Source organism: Heptranchias perlo, unplaced genomic scaffold, assembly GCF_035084215.1.
Source record: "Heptranchias perlo isolate sHepPer1 unplaced genomic scaffold, sHepPer1.hap1 HAP1_SCAFFOLD_87, whole genome shotgun sequence".
Classification (NCBI taxonomy): domain Eukaryota; kingdom Metazoa; phylum Chordata; class Chondrichthyes; order Hexanchiformes; family Hexanchidae; genus Heptranchias; species Heptranchias perlo.
The window spans coordinates 2,081,856-2,106,772 of record NW_027139907.1 but is presented as its reverse complement, the minus strand read 5'-3'; the positions used below and the strand labels follow the sequence as shown (position 1 = coordinate 2,106,772).

At 57.5% G+C, this 24,917-nt stretch overlaps 1 protein-coding gene across 2 annotated transcripts; it reads left to right on the top strand.

The window, feature by feature from the left end:
• The first annotated feature begins 282 nt into the window (after nucleotides 1-282).
• LOC137319581 (zinc finger protein 436-like) lies at nucleotides 283-19,612 on the top strand. Of its 2 annotated transcripts, none has more exons than XM_067981678.1 (2): nucleotides 283-369; nucleotides 18,644-19,612. In XM_067981678.1, the coding sequence occupies exon 2, from the start codon at nucleotides 18,736-18,738 to the stop codon at nucleotides 19,435-19,437; it is 702 nt and encodes a 233-aa protein (XP_067837779.1). In that variant the 5' UTR covers nucleotides 283-369; nucleotides 18,644-18,735; the 3' UTR covers nucleotides 19,438-19,612. The 2 variants fall into 2 exon arrangements, with proteins under 2 accessions (XP_067837779.1, XP_067837780.1); XM_067981679.1 differs by having other exon boundaries at nucleotides 342-369; nucleotides 18,616-19,612.
• Nucleotides 19,613-24,917: the final 5,305 nt, after the last annotated feature.

Genomic DNA, 24,917 nt, shown 5'->3' with positions numbered 1-24,917 from the left:
AGTCCGATGTATGTCACTGTCCCTTTAAACAGTCCGATGGATGTCACTGTCCCTTTAAACAGTCCGATGTCTGTCACTGTCCCTTTAAACAGTCCGATGTCTGTCACTGTCCCTTTAAACAGACCGATGTTTGTCATTTTCCCATTGAACAGCTCGATGTTGAAGAGTTTCAGCCAATGAGGGAGATCCGCGATCCGCCCCGCCCCTCCCTCACTCCCATTGGTTGGAGGACCCGCCGCTCCGCTCGGTCCTCCAGCCCCGCCCACTCTCTTCCGATTGGCCGGAGCTCCCGTCAATCACCCGGGCAGTGTGAGCTGAGCATGCGCGGTGGACGGGCGGCGACTGAGGGAGAGGCGACGGGCGAGCGGGGTAAGAAAGGCCGGGGATCGGAGGGAGGCCCGGGGACACCGAGTACCGGGGCCCGGGGATCGGAGGGAGGCCCGGGGATCGGAGGGAGGGCCCGCGGATCGGAGGGAGGGCCCGGGGACACCGAGTACCGGGGATCGGAGGGAGGCCCGGGGACACCGAGTACCGGGGCCCGGGGATCGGAGGGAGGCCCGGGGACACCGAGTGTAGAACTGAACCCAGTCAGAGTCAGCACCTTCAGGGGAGGAGAGAGAGGGGAACCAGTGAGTGTAGAACTGAACCCAGTCAGAGTCAGCACCTTCAGGGGAGGGGAGAGAGAGGAACCAGTGAGTGTAGAACTGAACCCAGTCAGAGTCAGCACCTTCAGGGGAGGAGAGAGAGGGGAACCAGTGAGTGTGGAACTGAACCCAGTCAGAGTCAGCACCTTCAGGGGAGGAGAGAGAGGGGAACCAGTGAGTGTAGAACTGAACCCAGTCAGAGTCAGCACCTTCAGGGGAGGGGAGAGAGGATCCAGTGAGTGTGGAACTGAACCCAGTCAGAGTCAGCACCTTCAGGGGAGGAGAGAGAGGGGAACCAGTGAGTGTCAAACTGAACCCAGTCAGAGTCAGTACCTTCAGGGGAGGAGAGAGAGAGAGGAACCAGTGAGTGTGGAACTGAACCCAGTCAGAGTCAGTACCTTCAGGGGAGGAGGGAGAGAGAGGAACCAGTGAGTGCAGAACTGAACCCAGTCAGAGTCAGCACCTTCAGCGGAGGAGAGAGAGGGGAACCAGTGAGTGTGGAACTGAACCCAGTCAGAGTCAGTACCTTCAGGGGAGGAGGGAGAGAGAGGAACCAGTGAGTGTGGAACTGAACCCAGTCAGAGTCAGGACCTTCAGGGGAGGAGAGAGAGAGAGGAACCAGTGAGTGTGGAACTGAACCCAGTCAGAGTCAGGACCTTCAGGGGAGGAGAGAGAGAGAGGAACCAGTGAGTGTGGAACTGAACCCAGTCAGAGTCAGGACCTTCAGGGGAGGAGAGAGAGGGGAACCAGTGAGTGTCAAACTGAACCCAGTCAGAGTCAGTACCTTCAGGGGAGGAGAGAGAGAGAGGAACCAGTGAGTGTGGAACTGAACCCAGTCAGAGTCAGTACCTTCAGGGGAGGAGGGAGAGAGAGGAACCAGTGAGTGCAGAACTGAACCCAGTCAGAGTCAGCACCTTCAGCGGAGGAGAGAGAGGGGAACCAGTGAGTGTGGAACTGAACCCAGTCAGAGTCAGTACCTTCAGGGGAGGAGGGAGAGAGAGGAACCAGTGAGTGTGGAACTGAACCCAGTCAGAGTCAGGACCTTCAGGGGAGGAGAGAGAGAGAGGAACCAGTGAGTGTGGAACTGAACCCAGTCAGAGTCAGGACCTTCAGGGGAGGAGAGAGAGAGAGGAACCAGTGAGTGTGGAACTGAACCCAGTCAGAGTCAGCACCTTCAGGGGAGGAGAGAGAGAGAGGAACCAGTGAGTGCAGAACTGAACCCAGTCAGAGTCAGTACCTTCAGGGGGAGGAGAGAGAGGGGAACCAGTGAGTGCAGAACTGAACCCAGTCAGAGTCAGCATCTTCAGGGGAGGAGAGAGAGGGGAACCAGTGAGTGTGGAACTGAACCCAGTCAGAGTCAGGACCTTCAGGGGAGGAGAGAGAGAGAGGAACCAGTGAGTGTGGAACTGAACCCAGTCAGAGTCAGTACCTTCAGGGGAGGAGAGAGAGAGAGGGGAACCAGTGAGTGTAGAACTGAACCCAGTCAGAGTCAGCACCTTCAGGGGAGGAGAGAGAGGGGAACCAGTGAGTGTCAAACTGAACCCAGTCAGAGTCAGTACCTTCAGGGGGAGGACAGAGAGGGGAACCAGTGAGTGTGGAACTGAACCCAGTCAGAGTCAGTACCTTCAGGGGAGGAGGGAGAGAGAGGAACCAGTGAGTGTGGAACTGAACCCAGTCAGAGTCAGTACCTTCAGGGGAGGAGAGAGAGAGAGGAACCAGTGAGTGTGGAACTGAACCCAGTCAGAGTCAGGACCTTCAGGGGAGGAGAGAGAGAGAGGAACCAGTAAGTGTGGAACTGAACCCAGTCAGAGTCAGGACCTTCAGGGGAGGAGAGAGAGAGAGGAACCAGTGAGTGCGGAACTGAACCCAGTCAGAGTCAGCACCATCAGGGGAGGAGAGAGAGGGGAACCAGTGAGTGTGGAACTGAACCCAGTCAGAGTCAGTACCTTCAGGGGAGGAGGGAGAGAGAGGGGAACCAGTGAGTGTGCAACTGAACCCAGTCAGAGTCAGTACCTTCAGGGGAGGAGAGAGAGAGGGGAACCAGTGAGTGTAGAACTGAACCCAGTCAGAGTCAGCACCTTCAGGGGAGGAGAGAGAGGGGAACCAGTGAGTGTGGAACTGAACCCAGTCAGAGTCAGTACCTTCAGGGGAGGAGGGAGAGAGAGGGGAACCAGTGAGTGTGCAACTGAACCCAGTCAGAGTCAGTACCTTCAGGGGAGGGGAGAGGGGAACCAGTGAGTGTGGAACTGAACCCAGTCAGAGTCAGCACCTTCAGGGGAGGAGAGAGAGGGGAACCAGTGAGTGTAGAACTGAACCCAGTCAGAGTCAGTACCTTCAGTGGAGGAGAGAGAGAGAGGGGAACCAGTGAGTGTAGAACTGAACCCAGTCAGAGTCAGCACCTTCAGGGGAGGGAGAGAGAGGGGAACCAGTGAGTGCAGAACTGAACCCAGTCAGAGTCAGCACCTTCAGGGGAGGGAGAGAGAGGGGAAGCAGTGAGTGCAGAACTGAACCCAGTCAGAGTCAGTACCTTCAGGAGAGGGAGACAGAGGGGAACCAGTGAGTGTGGAACTGAACCCAGTCAGAGTCAGCACCTTCAGGGGAGGGAGAGAGAGGGGAACCAGTGAGTGCAGAACTGAACCCAGTCAGAGTCAGCACCTTCAGGGGAGGAGAGAGAGGGGAACCAGTGAGTGTAGAACTGAAGCCAGTCAGAGTCAGCACCTTCAGGGGAGTGGAGAGAGAGAGGGGAACCAGTGAGTGCAGAACTGAACCCAGTCAGAGTCAGTACCTTCAGGGGAGGAGGGAGAGAGAGGGGAACCAGTGAGTGTGCAACTGAACCCACTCAGAGTCAGTACCTTCAGGGGAGGAGAGAGAGAGGGGAACCAGTGAGTGTAGAACTGAACCCAGTCAGAGTCAGTACCTTCAGGGGAGGAGAGAGAGAGAGAGAGAGGGGAACCAGTGAGTGCAGATCTGAACCCAGTCAGAGTCAGTACCTTCAGAGGAGGAGGGAGAGAGAGGGGAACCAGTGAGTGTGCAACTGAACCCAGTCAGAGTCAGTACCTTCAGGGGAGGAGAGAGAGAGGGGAACCAGTGAGTGCAGAACTGAACCCAGTCGGAGTCAGCGCCTTCAGGGGGAGGAGAGAGAGAGAGAGGGGAACCAGTGAGTGCAGAACTGAACCCAGTCAGAGTCAGCACCTTCAGGGGAGGAGAGAGAGGGGAACCAGTGAGTGTAGAACTGAACCCAGTCAGAGTCAGTACCTTCAGGGGAGGAGAGAGAGGAACCAGTGAGTGTAGAACTGAACCCAGTCAGAGTCAGCACCTTCAGGGGAGGAGAGAGAGGAACCAGTGAGTGTGGAACTGAACCCAGTCAGAGTCAGCACCTTCAGGGGAGGAGAGAGAGAGGAACCAGTGAGTGTGGAACTGAACCCAGTCAGAGTCAGCACCTTCAGGGGAGGGGAGAGAGAGACGGGAACCAGTGAGTGTAGAACTGAACCCAGTCAGAGTCAGCGCCTTCAGGGGGAGGAGAGAGAGAGTGAGGGGAACCAATGAGTGCAGAACTGAACCCAGTCAGAGTCAGTACCTTCAGGGGAGGAGAGAGAGGGGAACCAGTCAGTGTGGAACTGAACCCAGTCAGAGTCAGTACCTTCAGGGGAGGAGGGAGGGAGAGAGAGAGAGAGAGGGGAACCAGTGAGTGTGGAACTGAACCCAGTCAGAGTCAGTACCTTCAGGGGAGGAGGGAGAGAGAGGGGAACCAGTGAGTGTAGAACTGAACCCAGTCAGAGTCAGCACCTTCAGCGGAGGAGAGAGAGGGGAACCAGTGAGTGTGGAACTGAACCCAGTCAGAGTCAGCACCTTCAGGGGAGTGGAGAGAGGGGAACCAGTGAGTGTAGAACTGAACCCAGTCAGAGTCAGTACCTTCAGGGGAGGGAGAGAGAGAGAGGGGAACCTGTGAGTGTGGAACTGAACCCAGTCAGAGTCAGCACCTTCAGGGGTGCGAGAGAGAGAGAGGGGAACCAGTGAGTGTCAAACTGAACCCAGTCAGAGTCAGCATCTTCAGGGGAGGCGAGAGAGGGGATCCAGTGAGTGTAGAACTGAACCCAGTCAGAGTCAGCACCTTCAGGGGGAGGAGAGAGAGGGGAACCAGTGAGTGTAGAACTGAACCCAGTCAGAGTCAACACCTTCAGTGGAGGAGTGATAGGGGAACCAGTGAGTGTCGAACTGAACCCAGTCAGAGTCAGCACCTTCAGGGGAGGAGAGAGAGAGGAACCAGTGAGTGTGGAACTGAACCCAGTCAGAGTCAGCACCTTCAGGGGAGGAGAGAGAGGGGAACCAGTGAGTGTGGAACTGAACCCAGTCAGAGTCAGCACCTTCAGGGGAGGAGAGAGAGGGGAACCAGTGAGTGTATAACTGAACCCAGTCAGAGTCAGCACCTTCAGGGGAGGAGGGAGAGAGGGGAACCAGTGAGTGTGGAACTGAACCCAGTCAGAGTCAGCACCTTCAGGGGAGGACAGAGAGGGGAACCAGTGAGTGTGGAACTGAACCCAGTCAGAGTCAGCACCTTCAGGGGAGGGGAGAGAGAGAAGGGAACCAGTGAGTGTAGAACTGAACCCAGTCGGAGTCAGCGCCTTCAGGGGGAGGAGAGAGAGAGAGAGAGAGGGGAACCAGTGAGTGTAGAACTGAACCCAGTCAGAGTCAGTACCTTCAGGGGAGGAGAGAGAGGGGAACCAGTGAGTGTAGAACTGAACCCAGTCAGAGTCAGCACCTTCAGGGGAGGAGAGAGAAGGGAACCAGTGAGTGTGGAACTGAACCCAGTCAGAGTCAGTACCTTCAGGGGAGGAGAGAGAGGGGAACCAGTGAGTGGAGAACTGAACCCAGTCAGAGTCAGTACCTTCAGGGGAGGAGAGAGAGAGAGGGGAACCAGTGAGTGCAGAACTGAACCCAGTCAGAGTCAGCACCTTCAGGGGAGGAGGGAGAGGGGAACCAGTGAGTGTCGAACTGAACCCAGTCAGAGTCAGCACCTTTAGGGGAGGAGAGAGAGGAACCAGTGAGTTTGGAACTGAACCCAGTCAGAGTCAGTACCTTCAGGGGAGGAGAGAGAGGGGAAGCAGTGAGTGTAGAACTGAACCCAGTCAGAGTCAGTACCTTCAGGGGAGGAGAGAGAGGGGAACCAGTGAGTGTGGAACTGAACCCAGTCAGAGTCAGCACCTTCAGGGAGGAGAGAGAGGGGAACCAGTGAGTGTCGAACTGAACCCAGTCAGAGTCAGCACCTTCAGGGGAGGAGAGAGAGAGGAACCAGTGAGTGTGGAACTGAACCCAGTCAGAGTCAGCACCTTCAGGGGAGGGGAGAGAGAGACGGGAACCAGTGAGTGCAGAACTGAACCCAGTCAGAGTCAGCGCCTTCAGGGGAGGAGAGAGAGGTGAACCAATGAGTGCAGAACTGAACCCAGTCAGAGTCAGTACCTTCAGGGGAGGAGAGAGAGGGGAACCAGTCAGTGTGGAACTGAACCCAGTCAGAGTCAGTACCTTCAGGGGAGGAGGGAGAGAGAGAGAGAGGGGAACCAGTGAGTGTGGAACTGAACCCAGTCAGAGTCAGTACCTTCAGGGGAGGAGGGAGAGAGAGGGGAACCAGTGAGTGTAGAACTGAACCCAGTCAGAGTCAGCACCTTCAGCGGAGGAGAGAGAGGGGAACCAGTGAGTGTGGAACTGAAGCCAGTCAGAGTCAGTCCCTTCAGGGGAGGAGGGAGAGAGAGAGGGTAACCAGTGAGTGTAGAACTGAACCCAGTCAGAGTCAGTACCTTCAGGGGAGGAGAGAGAGGGGAACCAGTGAGTGCAGAACTGAACCCAGTCAGAGTCAGTGCCTTCAGGGGAGGAGAGAGAGGGGAACCAGTCAGTGTGGAACTGAACCCAGTCAGAGTCAGTACCTTCAGGGGAGGAGAGAGAGAGGGGAACCAGTGAGTGTGGAACTGAACCCAGTCAGAGTCAGCACCTTCAGCGGAGGAGAGAGAGGGGAACCAGTGAGTGTGGAACTGAACCCAGTCAGAGTCAGGACCTTCAGGGGAGGGGAGAGAGAGAGAGAGAGAGAGAGAGAGGGGAACCAGTGAGTGCAGAACTGAACCCAGTCAGAGTCAGTACCTTCAGTGGAGGAGAGAGAGAGAGGGGAACCAGTGAGTGTAGAACTGAACCCAGTCAGAGTCAGCACCTTCAGGGGAGGAGAGAGAGGGGAACCATTGAGTTTGGAACTGAACCCAGTCAGAGTCAGCACCTTCAGCGGAGGAGAGAGAGGGGAACCAGTGAGTGTGGAACTGAACCCAGTCAGAGTCAGTACCTTCAGTGGAGGAGAGAGAGAGAGGGGAACCAGTGAGTGTGGAACTGAACCCAGTCAGAGTCAGCACCTTCAGGGGAGGAGGGAGAGGGGAACCAGTGAGTGTGGAACTGACCCAGTCAGAGTCAGCACCTTCAGCGGAGGAGAGAGAGGGGAACCAGTGAGTGTGGAACTGAACCCAGTCAGAGTCAGCACCTTCAGCGGAGGAGAGAGAGGGGAACCAGTGAGTGTGGAACTGAACCCAGTCAGAGTCAGCACCTTCAGGGGAGGGAGAGAGAGGTGAACCAGTGAGTGCAGAACTGAACCCAGTCAGAGTCAGCACCTTCAGGGGAGGGAGAGAGAGGGGCAGCAGTGAGTGCAGAACTGAACCCAGTCAGAGTCAGTACCTTCAGGAGAGGGAGACAGAGGGGATCCAGTGAGTGTGGAACTGAACCCAGTCAGAGTCAGCACCTTCAGGGGAGGAGAGAGAGAGGGGAACCAGTGAGTATGGAACTGAACCCAGTCAGAGTCAGCACCTTCAGGGGAGTGGAGAGAGAGAGGGGAACCAGTGAGTGTGGAACTGAACCCAGTCAGAGTCAGCACCTTCAGGGGAGGAGAGAGAGAGAGAGAGAGAGAGAGAGGGGAACCAGTGAGTGTGCAACTGAACCCAGTCAGAGTCAGTACCTTCAGGGGAGGAGGGAGAGAGGGGAACCAGTGAGTGTAGAACTGAACCCAGTCAGAGTCAGTACCTTCAGGGGAGGAGAGAGAGGGGAACCAGTGAGTGTAGCACTGAACCCAGTCAGAGTCAGTACCTTCAGGGGAGGGAGAGAGAGAGGGGAACCTGTGAGTGTGGAACTGAACCCAGTCAGAGTCAGTACCTTCAGGGGAGGGAGGGAGAGGGGAACCAGTGAGTGTGGAACTGAACCCAGTCAGAGTCAGCATCTTCAGGGGAGGCGAGAGAGGGGATCCAGTGAGTGTAGAACTGAACCCAGTCAGAGTCAGCACCTTCAGGGGGAGGAGAGAGAGAGAGGAACCAGTGAGTGTGGAACTGAACCCAGTCAGAGTCAGCACCTTCAGGGGAGGAGAGAGAGAGAGGGGAACCAGTGAGTGTGGAACTGAACCCAGTCAGAGTCAGTACCTTCAGGGGAGGAGAGAGAGGGGAACCAGTGAGTGTGGAACTGAACCCAGTCAGAGTCAGCACCTTCAGGGGAGGAGAGATGGAGGAACCAGTGAGTGTAGAACTGAACCCAGTCAGAGTCAGCACCTTCAGGGGAGGAGAGAGAGAGGAACCAGTGAGTGTAGAACTGAACCCAGTCAGAGTCAGCACCTTCAGGGGAGTGGAGAGAGAGAGGAACCAGTGAGTGTAGAACTGAACCCAGTCAGAGTCAGCACCTTCAGGGGAGGAGAGAGAGAGGAACCAGTGAGTGTAGAACTGAACCCAGTCAGAGTCAGTACCTTCAGGGGAGGAGAGAGAGGGGAACCAGTGAGTGTAGAACTGAACCCAGCCAGAGTCAGTACCTTCAGGGGAGGAGAGAGAGGGGAACCAGTGAGTGTGGAACTGAACCCAGTCAGAGTCAGCACCTTCAGGGGAGGAGAGAGAGGGGAACCAGTGAGTGTAGAACTGAACCCAGTCAGAGTCAGCACCTTCAGGGGAGGAGAGAGAGGGGAAGCAGTGAGTGCAGAACTGAACCCAGTCAGAGTCAGTACCTTCAGGGGAGGAGAGAGAGAGAGGAACCAGTGAGTGTGGAACTGAACCCAGTCAGAGTCAGCACCTTCAGGGGAGGAGAGAGAGAGGAACCAGTGAGTGTGGAACTGAACCCAGTCAGAGTCAGCACCTTCAGGGGAGGAGAGAGAGAGGAACCAGTGAGTGTGGAACTGAACCCAGTCAGAGTCAGCGCCTTCAGGGGGAGGAGAGAGAGAGAGAGGGGAACCAGTGAGTGCAGAACTGAACCCAGTCAGAGTCAGCGCCTTCAGGGGGAGGAGAGAGAGAGAGAGAGGGGAACCAGTGAGTGCAGAACTGAACCCAGTTAGAGTCAGCACCTTCAGGGGGAGGAGAGAGAGAGAGGAACCAGTGAGTGTGGAACTGAACCCAGTCAGAGTCAGTACCTTCAGTGGAGGAGAGAGAGGGGAACCAGTGAGTGTGGAACTGAACCCAGTCAGAGTCAGTACCTTCAGTGGAGGAGAGAGAGAGAGGGGAACCAGTGAGTGCAGAACTGAACCCAGTCAGAGTCAGCACCTTCAATGGAGGAGAGAGAGGGGAACCAGTGAGTGTGGAACTGAACCCAGTCAGAGTCAGTACCTTCAGTGGAGGGAGAGAGAGAGAGGGGAACCAGTGAGTGTGGAACTGAACCCAGTCAGAGTCAGCACCTTCAGGGGAGGGGAGAGAGGGGAACCAGTGAGTGTAGAACTGAACCCAGTCAGCGTCAGCACCTTCAGGGGAGGAGAGAGAGGGGAACCAGTGAGTGCAGAACTGAACCCAGTCAGAGTCAGCACCTTCAGGGGAGGAGAGAGAGGGGAACCAGTGAGTGTAGAACTGAACCCAGTCAGAGTCAGTACCTTCAGGGGAGGAGAGGGAGAGAGGGGAACCAGTGAGTGTAGAACTGAACCCAGTCAGAGTCAGTACCTTCAGGGGAGGAGAGAGAGAGAGGGGAACCAGTGAGTGTAGAACTGAACCCAGTCAGAGTCAGCACCTTCAGGGGAGGAGAGAGAGGGGAACCAGTGAGTGTGGAACTGAACCCAGTCAGAGTCAGTCCCTTCAGGGGAGGAGGGAGAGAGAGGGGAACCAGTGAGTGTAGAACTGAACCCAGTCACAGTCAGCACCTTCAGGGGAGGAGAGAGAGGGGAACCAGTGAGTGTGGAACTGAACCCAGTCAGAGTCAGCACCTTCAGCGGAGGAGAGAGAGGGGAAGCAGTGAGTGCAGAACTGAACCCAGTCAGAGTCAGTACCTTCAGGAGAGGGAGACAGAGGGGAACCAGTGAGTGTGGAACTGAACCCAGTCAGAGTCAGCACCTTCAGGGGAGGAGAGAGAGGGGAACCAGTGAGTATGGAACTGAACCCAGTCAGAGTCAGCACCTTCAGGGGAGGAGAGAGAGGGGAACCAGTGAGTGTAGAACTGAAGCCAGTCAGAGTCAGCACCTTCAGGGGAGTGGAGAGAGAGAGGGGAACCAGTGAGTGCAGAACTGAACCCAGTCAGAGTTAGCACCTTCAGGGGAGGAGAGAGAGAGAGAGAGAGGGGAACCAGTGAGTGCAGATCTGAACCCAGTCAGAGTCAGTACCTTCAGGGGAGGAGGGAGAGAGAGGGGAACCAGTGAGTGTGGAACTGAACCCAGTCAGAGTCAGTACCTTCAGGGGAGGAGAGAGAGGGGAACCAGTGAGTGTACAACTGAACCCAGTCAGAGTCAGCACCTTCAGGGGAGGAGAGAGAGGGGAACCAGTGAGTGTAGAACTGAACCCAGTCAGAGTCAGTACCTTCAGGGGAGGGAGAGAGAGAGAGAGGGGAACCTGTGAGTGTGGAACTGAACCCAGTCAGAGTCAGCACCTTCAGGGGTGCGAGAGAGAGAGAGGGGAACCAGTGAGTGTCAAACTGAACCCAGTCAGAGTCAGCACCTTCAGGGGAGGAGAGAGAGAGAGAGAGAGAGAGAGAGGAACCAGTGAGTGTCGAACTGAACCCAGTCGGAGTCAGCGCCTTCAGGGGGAGGAGAGAGAGAGAGAGAGAGGGGAACCAGTGAGTGCAGAACTGAACCCAGTCAGAGTCAGTACCTTCAGTGGAGGGAGAGAGAGAGAGGGGAACCAGTGAGTGTGGAACTGAACCCAGTCAGAGTCAGCACCTTCAGGGGAGGGAGAGAAAGGGGAACCAGTGAGTGCAGAACTGAACCCAGTCAGAGTCAGCACCTTCAGGGGAGGGGAGAGAGGGGAACCAGTGAGTGTAGAACTGAACCCAGTCAGCGTCAGCACCTTCAGGGGAGGAGAGAGAGGGGAACCAGTGAGTGCAGAACTGAACCCAGTCAGAGTCAGCACCTTCAGGGGAGGAGAGAGAGGGGAACCAGTGAGTGTAGAACTGAACCCAGTCAGAGTCAGTACCTTCAGGGGAGGAGAGGGAGAGAGGGGAACCAGTGAGTGTAGAACTGAACCCAGTCAGAGTCAGTACCTTCAGGGGAGGAGAGAGAGAGAGGGGAACCAGTGAGTGTAGAACTGAACCCAGTCAGAGTCAGCACCTTCAGGGGAGGAGAGAGAGGGGAACCAGTGAGTGTGGAACTGAACCCAGTCAGAGTCAGTCCCTTCAGGGGAGGAGGGAGAGAGAGGGGAACCAGTGAGTGTAGAACTGAACCCAGTCACAGTCAGCACCTTCAGGGGAGGAGAGAGAGGGGAACCAGTGAGTGTGGAACTGAACCCAGTCAGAGTCAGCACCTTCAGCGGAGGAGAGAGAGGGGAAGCAGTGAGTGCAGAACTGAACCCAGTCAGAGTCAGTACCTTCAGGAGAGGGAGACAGAGGGGAACCAGTGAGTGTGGAACTGAACCCAGTCAGAGTCAGCACCTTCAGGGGAGGAGAGAGAGGGGAACCAGTGAGTATGGAACTGAACCCAGTCAGAGTCAGCACCTTCAGGGGAGGAGAGAGAGGGGAACCAGTGAGTGTAGAACTGAAGCCAGTCAGAGTCAGCACCTTCAGGGGAGTGGAGAGAGAGAGGGGAACCAGTGAGTGCAGAACTGAACCCAGTCAGAGTTAGCACCTTCAGGGGAGGAGAGAGAGAGAGAGAGAGGGGAACCAGTGAGTGCAGATCTGAACCCAGTCAGAGTCAGTACCTTCAGGGGAGGAGGGAGAGAGAGGGGAACCAGTGAGTGTGCAACTGAACCCAGTCAGAGTCAGTACCTTCAGGGGAGGAGAGAGAGAGGGGAACCAGTGAGTGTGGAACTGAACCCAGTCAGAGTCAGTACCTTCAGGGGAGGAGAGAGAGGGGAACCAGTGAGTGTACAACTGAACCCAGTCAGAGTCAGCACCTTCAGGGGAGGAGAGAGAGGGGAACCAGTGAGTGTAGAACTGAACCCAGTCAGAGTCAGTACCTTCAGGGGAGGGAGAGAGAGAGAGAGGGGAACCTGTGAGTGTGGAACTGAACCCAGTCAGAGTCAGCACCTTCAGGGGTGCGAGAGAGAGAGAGGGGAACCAGTGAGTGTCAAACTGAACCCAGTCAGAGTCAGCACCTTCAGGGGAGGAGAGAGAGAGAGAGAGAGAGAGGAACCAGTGAGTGTCGAACTGAACCCAGTCGGAGTTAGCGCCTTCAGGGGGAGGAGAGAGAGAGAGAGAGAGGGGAACCAGTGAGTGCAGAACTGAACCCAGTCAGAGTCAGCACCTTCAGGGGAGGAGAGAGAGGGGAACCAGTGAGTGTAGAACTGAACCCAGTCAGAGTCAGCACCTTCAGGGGAGGAGAGAGAGGAACCAGTGAGTGTGCAACTGAACCCAGTCAGAGTCAGCACCTTCAGGGGAGGAGAGAGAGAGGAACCAGTGAGTGTGGAACTGAACCCAGTCAGAGTCAGCACCTTCAGGGGAGGGGAGAGAGAGACGGGAACCAGTGAGTGTAGAACTGAACCCAGTCAGAGTCAGCGCCTTCAGGGGGAGGAGAGATAGAGTGAGGGGAACCAATGAGTGCAGAACTGAACCCAGTCAGAGTCAGTACCTTCAGGGGAGGAGAGAGAGGGGAACCAGTCAGTGTGGAACTGAACCCAGTCAGAGTCAGTACCTTCAGGGGAGGAGGGAGAGAGAGAGAGAGGGGAACCAGTGAGTGTGGAACTGAACCCAGTCAGAGTCAGTACCTTCAGGGGAGGAGGGAGAGAGAGGGGAACCAGTGAGTGTAGAACTGAACCCAGTCAGAGTCAGTACCTTCAGGGGAGGAGAGAGAGGGGATCCAGTGAGTGTAGAACTGAACCCAGTCAGAGTCAGCACCTTCAGGGGGAGGAGAGAGAGGGGAACCAGTGAGTGTCGAACTGAACCCAGTCAGAGTCAGCACCTTCAGGGGAGGAGAGAGAGAGGAACCAGTGAGTGTGGAACTGAACCCAGTCAGAGTCAGCACCTTCAGGGGAGGAGAGAGAGAGGAACCAGTGAGTGTGGAACTGAACCCAGTCAGAGTCAGCACCTTCAGGGGAGGAGAGAGAGGGGAACCAGTGAGTGTGGAACTGAACCCAGTCAGAGTCAGTACCTTCAGGGGAGGAGAGAGAGGGGAACCAGTGAGTGTAGAACTGAACCCAGTCAGAGTCAGCACCTTCAGGGGAGGAGAGAGAGGGGAACCATTGAGTGTAGAACTGAACCCAGTCAGCGTCAGCACCTTCAGGGGATGAGGGAGAGAGGGGAACCAGTGAGTGTGGAACTGAACCCAGTCAGAGTCAGCACCTTCAGGGGAGGACAGAGAGGGGAACCAGTGAGTGTGGAACTGAACCCAGTCAGAGTCAGCACCTTCAGGGGAGGGGAGAGAGAGAAGGGAACCAGTGAGTGTAGAACTGAACCCAGTCGGAGTCAGCGCCTTCAGGGGGAGGAGAGAGAGAGAGAGGGGAACCAGTGAGTGTAGAACTGAACCCAGTCAGAGTCAGTACCTTCAGGGGAGGAGAGAGAGGGGAACCAGTGAGTGTAGAACTGAACCCAGTCAGAGTCAGCACCTTCAGGGGAGGAGAGATGGAGGAACCAGTGAGTGTGGAACTGAACCCAGTCGGAGTCAGCGCCTTCAGGGGTGGAGGGAGAGGGGAACCAGTGAGTGTCGAACTGAACCCAGTCAGAGTCAGCACCTTCAGGGGAGGAGAGAGAAGGGAACCAGTGAGTGTGGAACTGAACCCAGTCAGAGTCAGTACCTTCAGGGGAGGAGAGAGAGGGGAACCAGTGAGTGTAGAACTGAACCCAGTCAGAGTCAGTACCTTCAGGGGAGGAGAGAGAGAGAGGGGAACCAGTGAGTGCAGAACTGAACCCAGTCAGAGTCAGCACCTTCAGGGGAGGAGGGAGAGGGGAACCAGTGAGTGTCGAACTGAACCCAGTCAGAGTCAGCACCTTCAGGGGAGGAGAGAGAGGGGAACCAGTGAGTGTGGAACTGAACCCAGTCAGAGTCAGCACCTTCAGGGGAGGAGAGAGAGGGGAACCAGTGAGTGTGGAACTCAACCCAGTCAGAGTCAGTACCTTCAGGGGAGGAGAGAGAGGGGAACCAGTGAGTGTAGAACTGAACCCAGTCAGCGTCAGCACCTTCAGGGGAGGAGGGAGAGAGGGGAACCAGTGAGTGTGGAACTGAACCCAGTCAGAGTCAGCACCTTCAGGGGAGGACAGAGAGGGGAACCAGTGAGTGTGGAACTGAACCCAGTCAGAGTCAGCACCTTCAGGGGAGGGGAGAGAGAGAAGGGAACCAGTGAGTGTAGAACTGAACCCAGTCGGAGTCAGCGCCTTCAGGGGGAGGAGAGAGAGAGAGAGGGGAACCAGTGAGTGTAGAACTGAACCCAGTCAGAGTCAGTACCTTCAGGGGAGGAGAGAGAGGGGAACCAGTGAGTGTAGAACTGAACCCAGTCAGAGTCAGCACCTTCAGGGGAGGAGAGATGGAGGAACCAGTGAGTGTGGAACTGAACCCAGTCGGAGTCAGCGCCTTCAGGGGAGGAGGGAGAGGGGAACCAGTGAGTGTCGAACTGAACCCAGTCAGAGTCAGCACCTTCAGGGGAGGAGAGAGAAGGGAACCAGTGAGTGTGGAACTGAACCCAGTCAGAGTCAGTACCTTCAGGGGAGGAGAGAGAGGGGAACCAGTGAGTGTAGAACTGAACCCAGTAGGAGTCAGTACCTTCAGGGAGGAGAGAGAGGGGAACCAGTGAGTGTCGAACTGAACCCAGTCAGAGTCAGCACCTTCAGGGGAGGAGAGAGAGAGAGGAACCAGTGAGTGTGGAACTGAACCCAGTCAGAGTCAGTACCTTCAGGGGAGGAGAGAGAGGGGAACCAGTCAGTGTGGAACTGAACCCAGTCAGAGTCAGTACCTTCAGGGGAGGAGGGAGAGAGAGAGAGAGAGGGGAACCAGTGAGTGTGGAACTGAACCCAATCAGAGTCAGTACCTTCAGGGGAGGAGGGAGAGAGAGGGGAACCAGTGAGTGTAGAACTGAACCCAGTCAGAGTCAGCACCTTCAGCGGAGGAGAGAGAGGGGAACCAGTGAGTGTGGAACTGAACCCAGTCAGAGTCAGTCCCTTCAGGGGAGGAGGGAGAGAGAGAGGGGAACCAGTGAGTGTAGAACTGAACCCAGTCAGAGTCAGTACCTTCAGGGGAGGAGAGAGAGGGGAACCAGTGAGTGCAGAACTGAACCCAGTCAGAGTCAGTGCCTTCAGGGGAGGAGAGAGAGGGGAACCAGTCAGTGTGGAACTGAACCCAGTCAGAGTCAGTACCTTCAGGGGAGGAGAGAGAGAGGGGAACCAGTGAGTGTGGAACTGAACCCAGTCAGAGTCAGCACCTTCAGCGGAGGAGAGAGAGGGGAACCAGTGAGTGTGGAACTGAACCCAGTCAGAGTCAGGACCTTCAGGGGAGGGGAGAGAGAGAGGGGAACCAGTGAGTGTAGAACTGAACCCAGTCAGAGTCAGCACCTTCAGGGGAGGAGAGAGAGAGGGGAACCAGTGAGTGTGGAACTGAACCCAGTCAGAGTCAGCACCTTCAGCGGAGGAGAGAGAGGGGAACCAGTGAGTGTGGAACTGAACCCAGTCAGAGTCAGTACCTTCAGTGGAGGAGAGAGAGAGAGGGGAACCAGTGAGTGTAGAACTGAACCCAGTCAGAGTCAGCACCTTCTGGGGAGGGAGAGAGAGGGGAACCAGTGAGTGCAGAACTGAACCCAGTCAGAGTCAGCACCTTCAGGGGAGGGAGAGAGAGGGGCAGCAGTGAGTGCAGAACTGAACCCAGTCAGAGTCAGTACCTTCAGGAGAGGGAGACAGAGGGGAACCAGTGAGTGTGGAACTGAACCCAGTCAGAGTCAGCACCTTCAGGGGAGGAGAGAGAGGGGAACCAGTGAGTATGGAACTGAACCCAGTCAGAGTCAGCACCTTCAGGGGAGGAGAGAGAGGGGAACCAGTGAGTGTCGAACTGAAGCCAGTCAGAGTCAGCACCTTCAGGGGAGTGGAGAGAGAGAGTGGGGAACCAGTGAGTGTGGAACTGAACCCAGTCAGAGTCAGCACCTTCAGGGGAGGAGAGAGAGAGAGAGAGAGAGAGAGAGGGGAACCAGTGAGTGTGCAACTGAACCCAGTCAGAGTCAGCACCTTCAGGGGAGGAGAGAGAGAGGGGAACCAGTGAGTGTAGAACTGAACCCAGTCAGAGTCAGCACCTTCAGGGGAGGAGAGACAGGGGAACCAGTGAGTGTACAACTGAACCCAGTCAGAGTCAGCACCTTCAGGGGAGGAGAGAGAGGGGAACCAGAGAGTGTGGAACTGAACCCAGTCAGAGTCAGCACCTTCAGGGGAGGAGAGAGAGGGGAACCAGTGAGTGGACAACTGAACCCAGTCAGAGTCAGTACCTTCAGGGGAGGAGAGACAGGGGAACCAGTGAGTGTAGAACTGAACCCAGTCAGAGTCAGCACCTTCAGGGGAGGAGAGAGAGGGGAACCAGAGAGTGTGGAACTGAACCCAGTCAGAGTCAGCACCTTCAGGGGAGGGGTGAGAGGGGAACCAGTGAGTGCAGAACTGAACCCAGTCAGAGTCAGCACCTTCAGGAGAGGGAGACAGAGGGGAACCAGTGAGTGTGGAACTGTACCCAGTCAGAGTCAGCACCTTCAGGGGAGGGGTGAGAGGGGAACCAGTGAGTGCAGAACTGAACCCAGTCAGAGTCAGTACCTTCAGGGGAGGGAGAGAGAGAGGGGAACCTGTGAGTGTGGAACTGAACCCAGTCAGAGTCAGCACCTTCAGGGGTGCGAGAGAGAGAGAGAGGGGAACCAGTGAGTGTCAAACTGAACCCAGTCAGAGTCAGCACCTTCAGGGGAGGAGAGAGAGGGGAACCAGTGAGTGTCGAACTGAACCCAGTCAGAGTCAGTACCTTCAGGGGAGGGAGGGAGAGGGGAACCAGTGAGTGTGGAACTGAACCCAGTCAGAGTCAGCATCTTCAGGGGAGGCGAGAGAGGGGATCCAGTGAGTGTAGAACTGAACCCAGTCAGAGTCAGCACCTTCAGGGGGAGGAGAGAGAGAGAGGAACCAGTGAGTGTGGAACTGAACCCAGTCAGAGTCAGCACCTTCAGGGGAGGAGAGAGAGAGAGGGGAACCAGTGAGTGTGGAACTGAACCCAGTCAGAGTCAGTACCTTCAGGGGAGGAGAGAGAGGGGAACCAGTGAGTGCAGAACTGAACCCAGTCAGAGTCAGCACCTTCAGGGGAGGAGAGAGAGAGAGGAACCAGTGAGTGTCGAACTGAACCCAGTCAGAGTCAGCACCTTCAGGGGAGTGGAGAGAGAGAGGAACCAGTGAGTGTGGAACTGAACCCAGTCAGAGTCAGCACCTTCAGGGGAGGAGAGAGAGAGGAACCAGTGAGTGTGGAACTGAACCCAGTCAGAGTCAGCACCTTCAGGGGAGGAGAGAGAGAGGAACCAGTGAGTGTGGAACTGAACCCAGTCAGAGTCAGCACCTTCAGGGGAGGGGAGAGAGAGACGGGAACCAGTGAGTGTGGAACTGAACCCAGTCAGAGTCAGCGCCTTCAGGGGGAGGAGAGAGAGAGAGAGAGAGGGGAACCAGTGAGTGCAGAACTGAACCCAGTCAGAGTCAGCGCCTTCAGGGGGAGGAGAGAGAGAGAGAGGGGAACCAGTGAGTGCAGAACTGAACCCAGTCAGAGTCAGCACCTTCAGGGGGAGGAGAGAGAGAGAGAGGAACCAGTGAGTGTGGAACTGAACCCAGTCAGAGTCAGTACCTTCAGGGGAGGAGAGAGAGAGGGGAACCAGTGAGTGCAGAACTGAACCCAGTCAGAGTCAGTACCTTCAGGGGAGGAGAGAGAGAGGAACCAGTGAGTGTGGAACTGAACCCAGTCAGAGTCAGCGCCTTCAGGGGGAGGAGAGAGAGAGAGGGGAACCAGTGAGTGTGGAACTGAACCCAGTCAGAGTCAGCACCTTCAGGGGAGGAGAGAGAGGGGAACCAGTGAGTGTAGAACTGAACCCAGTCATAGTCAGCACCTTCAGGGGAGGATGGAGAGAGGAACCAGTGAGTGTGGAACTGAACCCAGTCAGAGTCAGTACCTTCAGGGGAGTGGAGAGAGGGGAACCAGTGAGTGTAGAACTGAACCCAGTCAGAGTCAGTACCTTCAGGGGGAGGAGAGAGAGAGGAACCAGTGAGTGTGGAACTGAACCCAGTCAGAGTCAGCACCTTCAGGGGAGGAGAGAGAGAGGAACCAGTGAGTGTGGAACTGAACCCAGTCAGAGTCAGCACCTTCAGGGGAGGAGAGAGAGACGAACCAGTGAGTGTGGAACTGAACCCAGTCAGAGTCAGCACCTTCAGGGGAGGAGGGAGAGAGAGGAACCAGTGAGTGTGGAACTGAACCCAGTCAGAGTCAGTACCTTCAGGGGAGGAGGGAGAAGTGACCAAGTGATGAATCTGAATTTCAGCGCAGATTTCGGAAATGTGTGGGACGGGAATTTACAGCTTTTGGGGAACAAGAGAGGAAAGAATTTTCCATCGAAACTCGAATTGTCTGTTCTGAATTTCTATCCTGTATTTACAGTGATGACTTTTGTAAACTCCTTTTCCAGGGGATTAGAAGGGGAGGATTTACAGACAGGAAACTCAAACCAAACATCACATCAAGATCTGACAGAGTCCCTCGATTCATCAGGACCTGAATATGGAAGGGAAAGGCACCGTTCACAGTGGGGATAGGCCCTGGAAATGTGGGGACTGTGGGAAGGGATTCAATTCCCCGTCCCAACTGGAAACTCATCGACGCAGTCACACTGGGGAGAGGCCGTTCACCTGCTCCGTGTGTGGGAAGGGGTTCACTCGGTCATCCAACCTCATTGAACACCAATTTGTTCACATTGATAAGAGACCGATTAAATGTTCTGACTGTGAGAAGAGCTTTAAAAATACAAAGGAACTGTTGACCCACCAGCGAGTTCACACCGGGGAGAGACCGTTCACCTGCTCCATGTGCGGGAAGGGTTTCACTCAGTCATGCCACCTGCTGACACACCAGCGAGTTCACACTGGGGAGAAGCCGTTCACCTGCTCCGTGTGTGGGAACAAGTTCAGTTTTTCAGCCAGCCTCAGTAAACACCAACTTGTTCACACCAATAAGAGACCATTTAAATGTTCTGACTGTGAGAAGAGCTTTAAAAGCACGAAGCATCTCCTGAAACACCAACGTACTCACACTGGGGAGAGGCCGTTCTCCTGCTCTGTCTGTGGGAAGGGATTCACTCAGTCCTCCCACGTGTTGAGACACCAGCGAGTTCACACCGGGGAGAGGCCGTTCACCTGCTCCGTGTGTGGGAAGGGTTTCACTCAGTCCTCCCACCTCCTCTCTCACCAGCGAGTCCACCTGTGACTGTAGGGGTTGGATTCTGCTGTTCTTGCTGCTGTTAATCGCATCCAGGCCTGAACCATGTTCATTCTGACAGTCGGGGTTTGTATCTGCTGATAATAACATGTAGCCCTGGTATCGGTAACACGCTGCAATTTAATATTTTGATACATGTGAAATAAATTAGCTTTGCATCAAACGTATTGTGTGGAGACTTTGAGTTCCCCTGGGTATTTGATATCCTGTTCCCCACTGTTCCATTTTTGGGCGTTTTCTCCTTTCTAACTCTGGATTATTTCAGTTCTCATACCTTCGGTTACTCTGATGGACAGGTCCCCGCTCCCCATACCTCCCAAAGTCCCTCACCTAACCTCGGTATCCAGGGACGGTATCGGTAACACCCCCGGGATCACTAAACACTAAACCCAGTCTGTGAATCACTCCACGGTCGGGGTGAGGGCCGTAACAGGTGAGTGTGATCCCCTCCCCAACCACTGGGTGATGCTTCTGCAGTCAAATATCCTCCTGCCACTCACTGTCTCGACTCACAGCTGAAGAGTGGTCACTGAGCTGGTCCTGGAGCTTGACCGGAGCCTGCGGGTCGGTGACGGGAGACTGCGGATCGATGACCGGAGCCCGTGGATCGGTGACTGGGGCCTGTGGATCGCGGATCGGTGACCGGGGCCCGTGGATCGCGGATCAGTGACCGGGGCCCATGGATCGCCGATCGGTGACCGGGGCTCGCGGATCGCGGATCGGTGACGGGGGCCCGTGGATCGCCGATCGGTGACCGGGGATCGCGGATCGGTGACCGGGGATCGCGGATCGGTGACTGGGGCCCGTGGATCGCCGATCGGTGACCGGGGCCCATGGATCGCCGATCGGTGACCGGGGCCCGCGGATCGCCGATCGGTGACGGGGGCCCGCGGATCGGTGACCGGGGCCCGCGGATCGCGGATCGGTGACCGGGGCCCGCGGATCGCCAATCGGTGACGGGGGCCCGCGGATCGGTGACCGGGGCCCGCGGATCGGTGACCGGGGCCCGTGGATCGCGGATCGGTGACCGGGGCCAGCGGATCGGTGACCGGGGCCCGCGGATCGGTGACGGGGGCCCGTGGATCGCGGATCGGTGACCGGGGCCCGCGGATCGGCGACCGGGGCCCGTGGATCGCCGATCGGTGACCGGGGCCCGCGGATCGCGGATCGGTGACCAGGGCCTGCGGATCGGTGACCGGGGCCCGTGGATCGCGGATCGGTGACCGGGGCCAGCGGATCGCGGATCGGTGAATGGGGCCCGTGGATCGCGGATCGGTGATCGGTGACCGGGGCCTGTGGATTGTGGATCGGTGACGGGGGCCTGTGGATTGCCGATTGCTGACCGGTGACCGGGGCTCGCGGATCGGTGACCGGGGCCCGTGGATCGCGGATCGGTGACCGGGGTCCGTGGATCGCGGATCGGTGACCGGAGCCCGTGGATCGCGGATCGGTGACCGGAGCCCGTGGATCGCGGATCGGTGACCGGAGCCCGTGGATCGCGGATCGGTGACCAGGGCCTGCGGATCGGTGACCGGGGCCCGTGGATCGCGGATCGGTGACCGGGGCCAGCGGATCGCGGATCGGTGAATGGGGCCCGTGGATCGCGGATCGGTGATCGGTGACCGGGGCCTGTGGATTGTGGATCGGTGACGGGGGCCTGTGGATTGCCGATTGCTGACCGGTGACCGGGGCTCGCGGATCGGTGACCGGGGCCCGTGGATCGGTGACCGGGGCCCGTGGATCGCGGATCGGTGACCGGGGTCCGTGGATCGGTGACCGGAGCCCGTGGATCGCGGATCGGTGACCGGAGCCCGTGGATCGCGGATCGGTGACCGGAGCCCGTGGATCGCGGACCGGTGACCGGGGCCTGTGGATCGCGGATCGGTGACCGGGGAACGGTGACCGGGGATCGGTGACCGGGGCCCGGGGATCGGTGACCCCGGATCGCGGATCGGTGACCGGGGATCGCGGATCGGTGACCGGGGCCCGGGGATCGCGGATCGGTGACCGGGGCCTGTGGATCGCGGATCGGTGACCGGGGCCAGGGGATCGCGGATCGGTGACCGGAGCCCGCGGATCGGTGACCGTGGATCGCGGATCGGTGACCGGGGCCCGTGGATCGCGGATCGGTGACCGGGGCCCGTGGATCGCGGATCGGTGACCGGAGCCCGGGGATCCGTGATCCCAGCACGAGTCAGCTCCTTCAGGAGGGGAGGGGGGGAAATGGTGAGAAACCCACTGGGAGCAGAATGAGAATAAAATAAATGAGGCACTGGGACCCTGAAGCCCCGCCCACTCTTTGTTCCCAGTCACTGGGACCCTGAAGCCCCGCCCACTCTTTGTTCCTGGTCACTGGGACCCTGAAGCCACGCCCACTCTTTGTTCAGTCACTGGGACCCTGAAGCCCCGCCCACTCTTTGTTCCCAGTCACTGGGACCCTGAAGCCCCGCCCACTCTTTGTTCCTGGTCACTGGGACCCTGAAGCCACGCCCACTCTTTGTTCAGTCACTGGGACCCTGAAGCCCCGCCCACTCTTTCTTCCCAGTCACAGGGACCCTGAAGCCCCGCCCACTCTTTGTTCACAGTCACTGGGACCCTGAAGCCCCGCCCACTCTTTGTTCCCAGTCACTGGGACCCTGAAGCCCCGCCCACTCTTTGTTCCTGGTCACTGGGACCCTGAAGCCACGCCCACTCTTTGTTCAGTCACTGGGACCCTGAAGCCCCGCCCACTCTTTCTTCCCAGTCACAGGGACCCTGAAGCCCCGCCCACTCTTTGTTCACAGTCACTGGGACCCTGAAGCCCCGCCCACTCTTTGTTCACAGTCACTGGGACCCTGAAGCCCCGCCCACTCTTTGTTCCCAGTCACTGGGACCCTGAAGCCCCGCCCACTCTTTGTTCCTGGTCACTGGGACCCTGAAGCCACGCCCACTCTTTGTTCAGTCACTGGGACCCTGAAGCCCCGCCCACTCTTTCTTCCCAGTCACAGGGACCCTGAAGCCCCGCCCACTCTTTGTTCACAGTCACTGGGACCCTGAAGCCCCGCCCACTCTTTGTTCACAGTCACTGGGACCCTGAAGCCCCGCCCACTCTTTGTTCACAGTCACTGGGACCCTGAAGCCCCGCCCACTCTTTGTTCACAGTCACTGGGACCCTGAAGCCCCGCCCACTCTTTGTTCACAGTCACAGGGACCCTGAAGCCCCGCCCACTCTTTGTTCACAGTCACAGGGACCCTGAAGCCCCGCCCACTCTTTGTTCACAGTCACTGGGACCCTGAAGCCCCGCCCACTCTTTGTTCACAGTCACAGGGACCCTGAAGCCCCGCCCACTCTTTGTTCCCAGTCACTGGGACCCTGAAGCCCCGCCCACTCTTTGTTCCCAGTCACAGGGACCCTGAAGCCCCGCCCACTCTTTGTTCACGGTCACTGGGACCCTGAAGCCCCGCCCACACTTTGTTCACAGTCACTGGGACCCTGAAGCCCCGCCCACTCTTTGTTCACAGTCACTGGGACCCTGAAGCCCCGCCCACTCTTTGTTCACAGTCACAGGGACCCTGAAGCCCCGCCCACTCTTTGTTCACAGTCACTGGGACCCTGAAGCCCCGCCCACACTTTGTTCACAGTCACTGGGACCCTGAAGCCCCGCCCACTCTTTGTTCCCAGTCACTGGGACCCTGAAGCCCCGCCCACTCTTTGTTCCCAGTCACTGGGACCCTGAAGCCCCGCCCACTCTTTGTTCCCAGTCACTGGGACCCTGAAGCCCCGCCCACTCTTTGTTCACGGTCACTGGGACCCTGAAGCCCCGCCCACTCTTTGTTCACAGTCACTGGGACCCTGAAGCCCCGCCCACTCTTTGTTCACAGTCACTGGGACCCTGAAGCCCCGCCCACTCTTTGTTCACAGTCACTGGGAACCCTGAAGCCCCGCCCACTCTTTGTTCCCAGTCACTGGGACCCTGAAGCCCCGCCCACTCTTTGTTCAGTCACAGGGACCCTGAAGCCCCGCCCACTCTTTGTTCAGTCACTGGGACCCTGAAGCCCCGCCCACTCTTTGTTCCTGGTCACTGGGACCCTTAAGCCACGCCCACTCTTTGTTCAGTCACTGGGACCCTGAAGCTCCGCCCACTCTTTGTTCACAGTCACTGGGACCCTGAAGCCCCGCCCACTCTTTGTTCAGTCACAGGGACCCTGAAGCTCCGCCCACTCTTTGTTCAGTCACTGGGACCCTGAAGCCCCGCCCACTCTTTGTTCCTGGTCACTGGGACCCTGAAGCCACGCCCACTCTTTGTTCAGTCACTGGGACCCTGAAGCTCCGCCCACTCTTTGTTCAGTCACTGGGACCCTGAAGCCACGCCCACTCTTTGTTCACAGTCACTGGGACCCTGAAGCCCCGCCCACTCTTTGTTCAGTCACTGGGACCCTGAAGCTCCGCCCACTCTTTGTTCCTGGTCACTGGGACCCTGAAGCCCCGCCCACTCTTTGTTCAGTCACTGGGACCCTGAAGCCCCGCCCACTCTTTGTTCACAGTCACTGGGACCCTGAAGCCCCGCCCACTCTTTGTTCCTGGTCACTGGGACCCTGAAGCCCCGCCCACTCTTTGTTAATGGTCACTGGGACCCTGAAGCCACGCCCACTCTTTGTTCAGTCACTGGGACCCTGAAGCCCCGCCCACTCTTTGTTCCCAGTCACTGGGACCCTGAAGCTCCGCCCACTCTTTGTTCCCAGTCACTGGGACCCTGAAGCCCCGCCCACTCTTTGTTCCTGGTCACTGGGACCCTGAAGCCACGCCCACTCTTTGTTCAGTCACTGGGACCCTGAAGCCCCGCCCACTCTTTGTTCCCAGTCACTGGGACCCTGAAGCCCCGCCCACTCTTTGTTCCTGGTCACTGGGACCCTGAAGCCACGCCCACTCTTTGTTCAGTCACTGGGACCCTGAAGCCCCGCCCACTCTTTGTTCCCAGTCACTGGGACCCTGAAGCTCCGCCCACTCTTTGTTCCCTGTCACTGGGACCCTGAAGCCCCGCCCACTCTTTGTTCAGTCACTGGGACCCTGAAGCCCCGCCCACTCTTTGTTCAGTCACTGGGACCCTGAAGCCCCGCCCACTCTTTGTTCACAGTCACTGGGACCCTGAAGCCCCGCCCACTCTTTGTTCCTGGTCACTGGGACCCTGAAGCCCCGCCCACTCTTTGTTCCTGGTCACTGGGACCCTGAAGCCCCGCCCACTCTTTGTTCACAGTCACTGGGACCCTGAAGCCCCGCCCACTCTTTGTTCACAGTCACTGGGACCCTGAAGCCCCGCCCACTCTTTGTTCCCGGTCACAGGGAACCTGAAGCCCCGCCCACTCTTTGTTCCCGGTCACTGGGACCCTGAAACCCCGCCCACTCTTTGTTCAGACGGGGCGGGGCCTGGAGGTTGTGACGTATGAATGTCCGTGGTTTTGCCCCAGAATCCCCCGCGGTGTCAGTGACC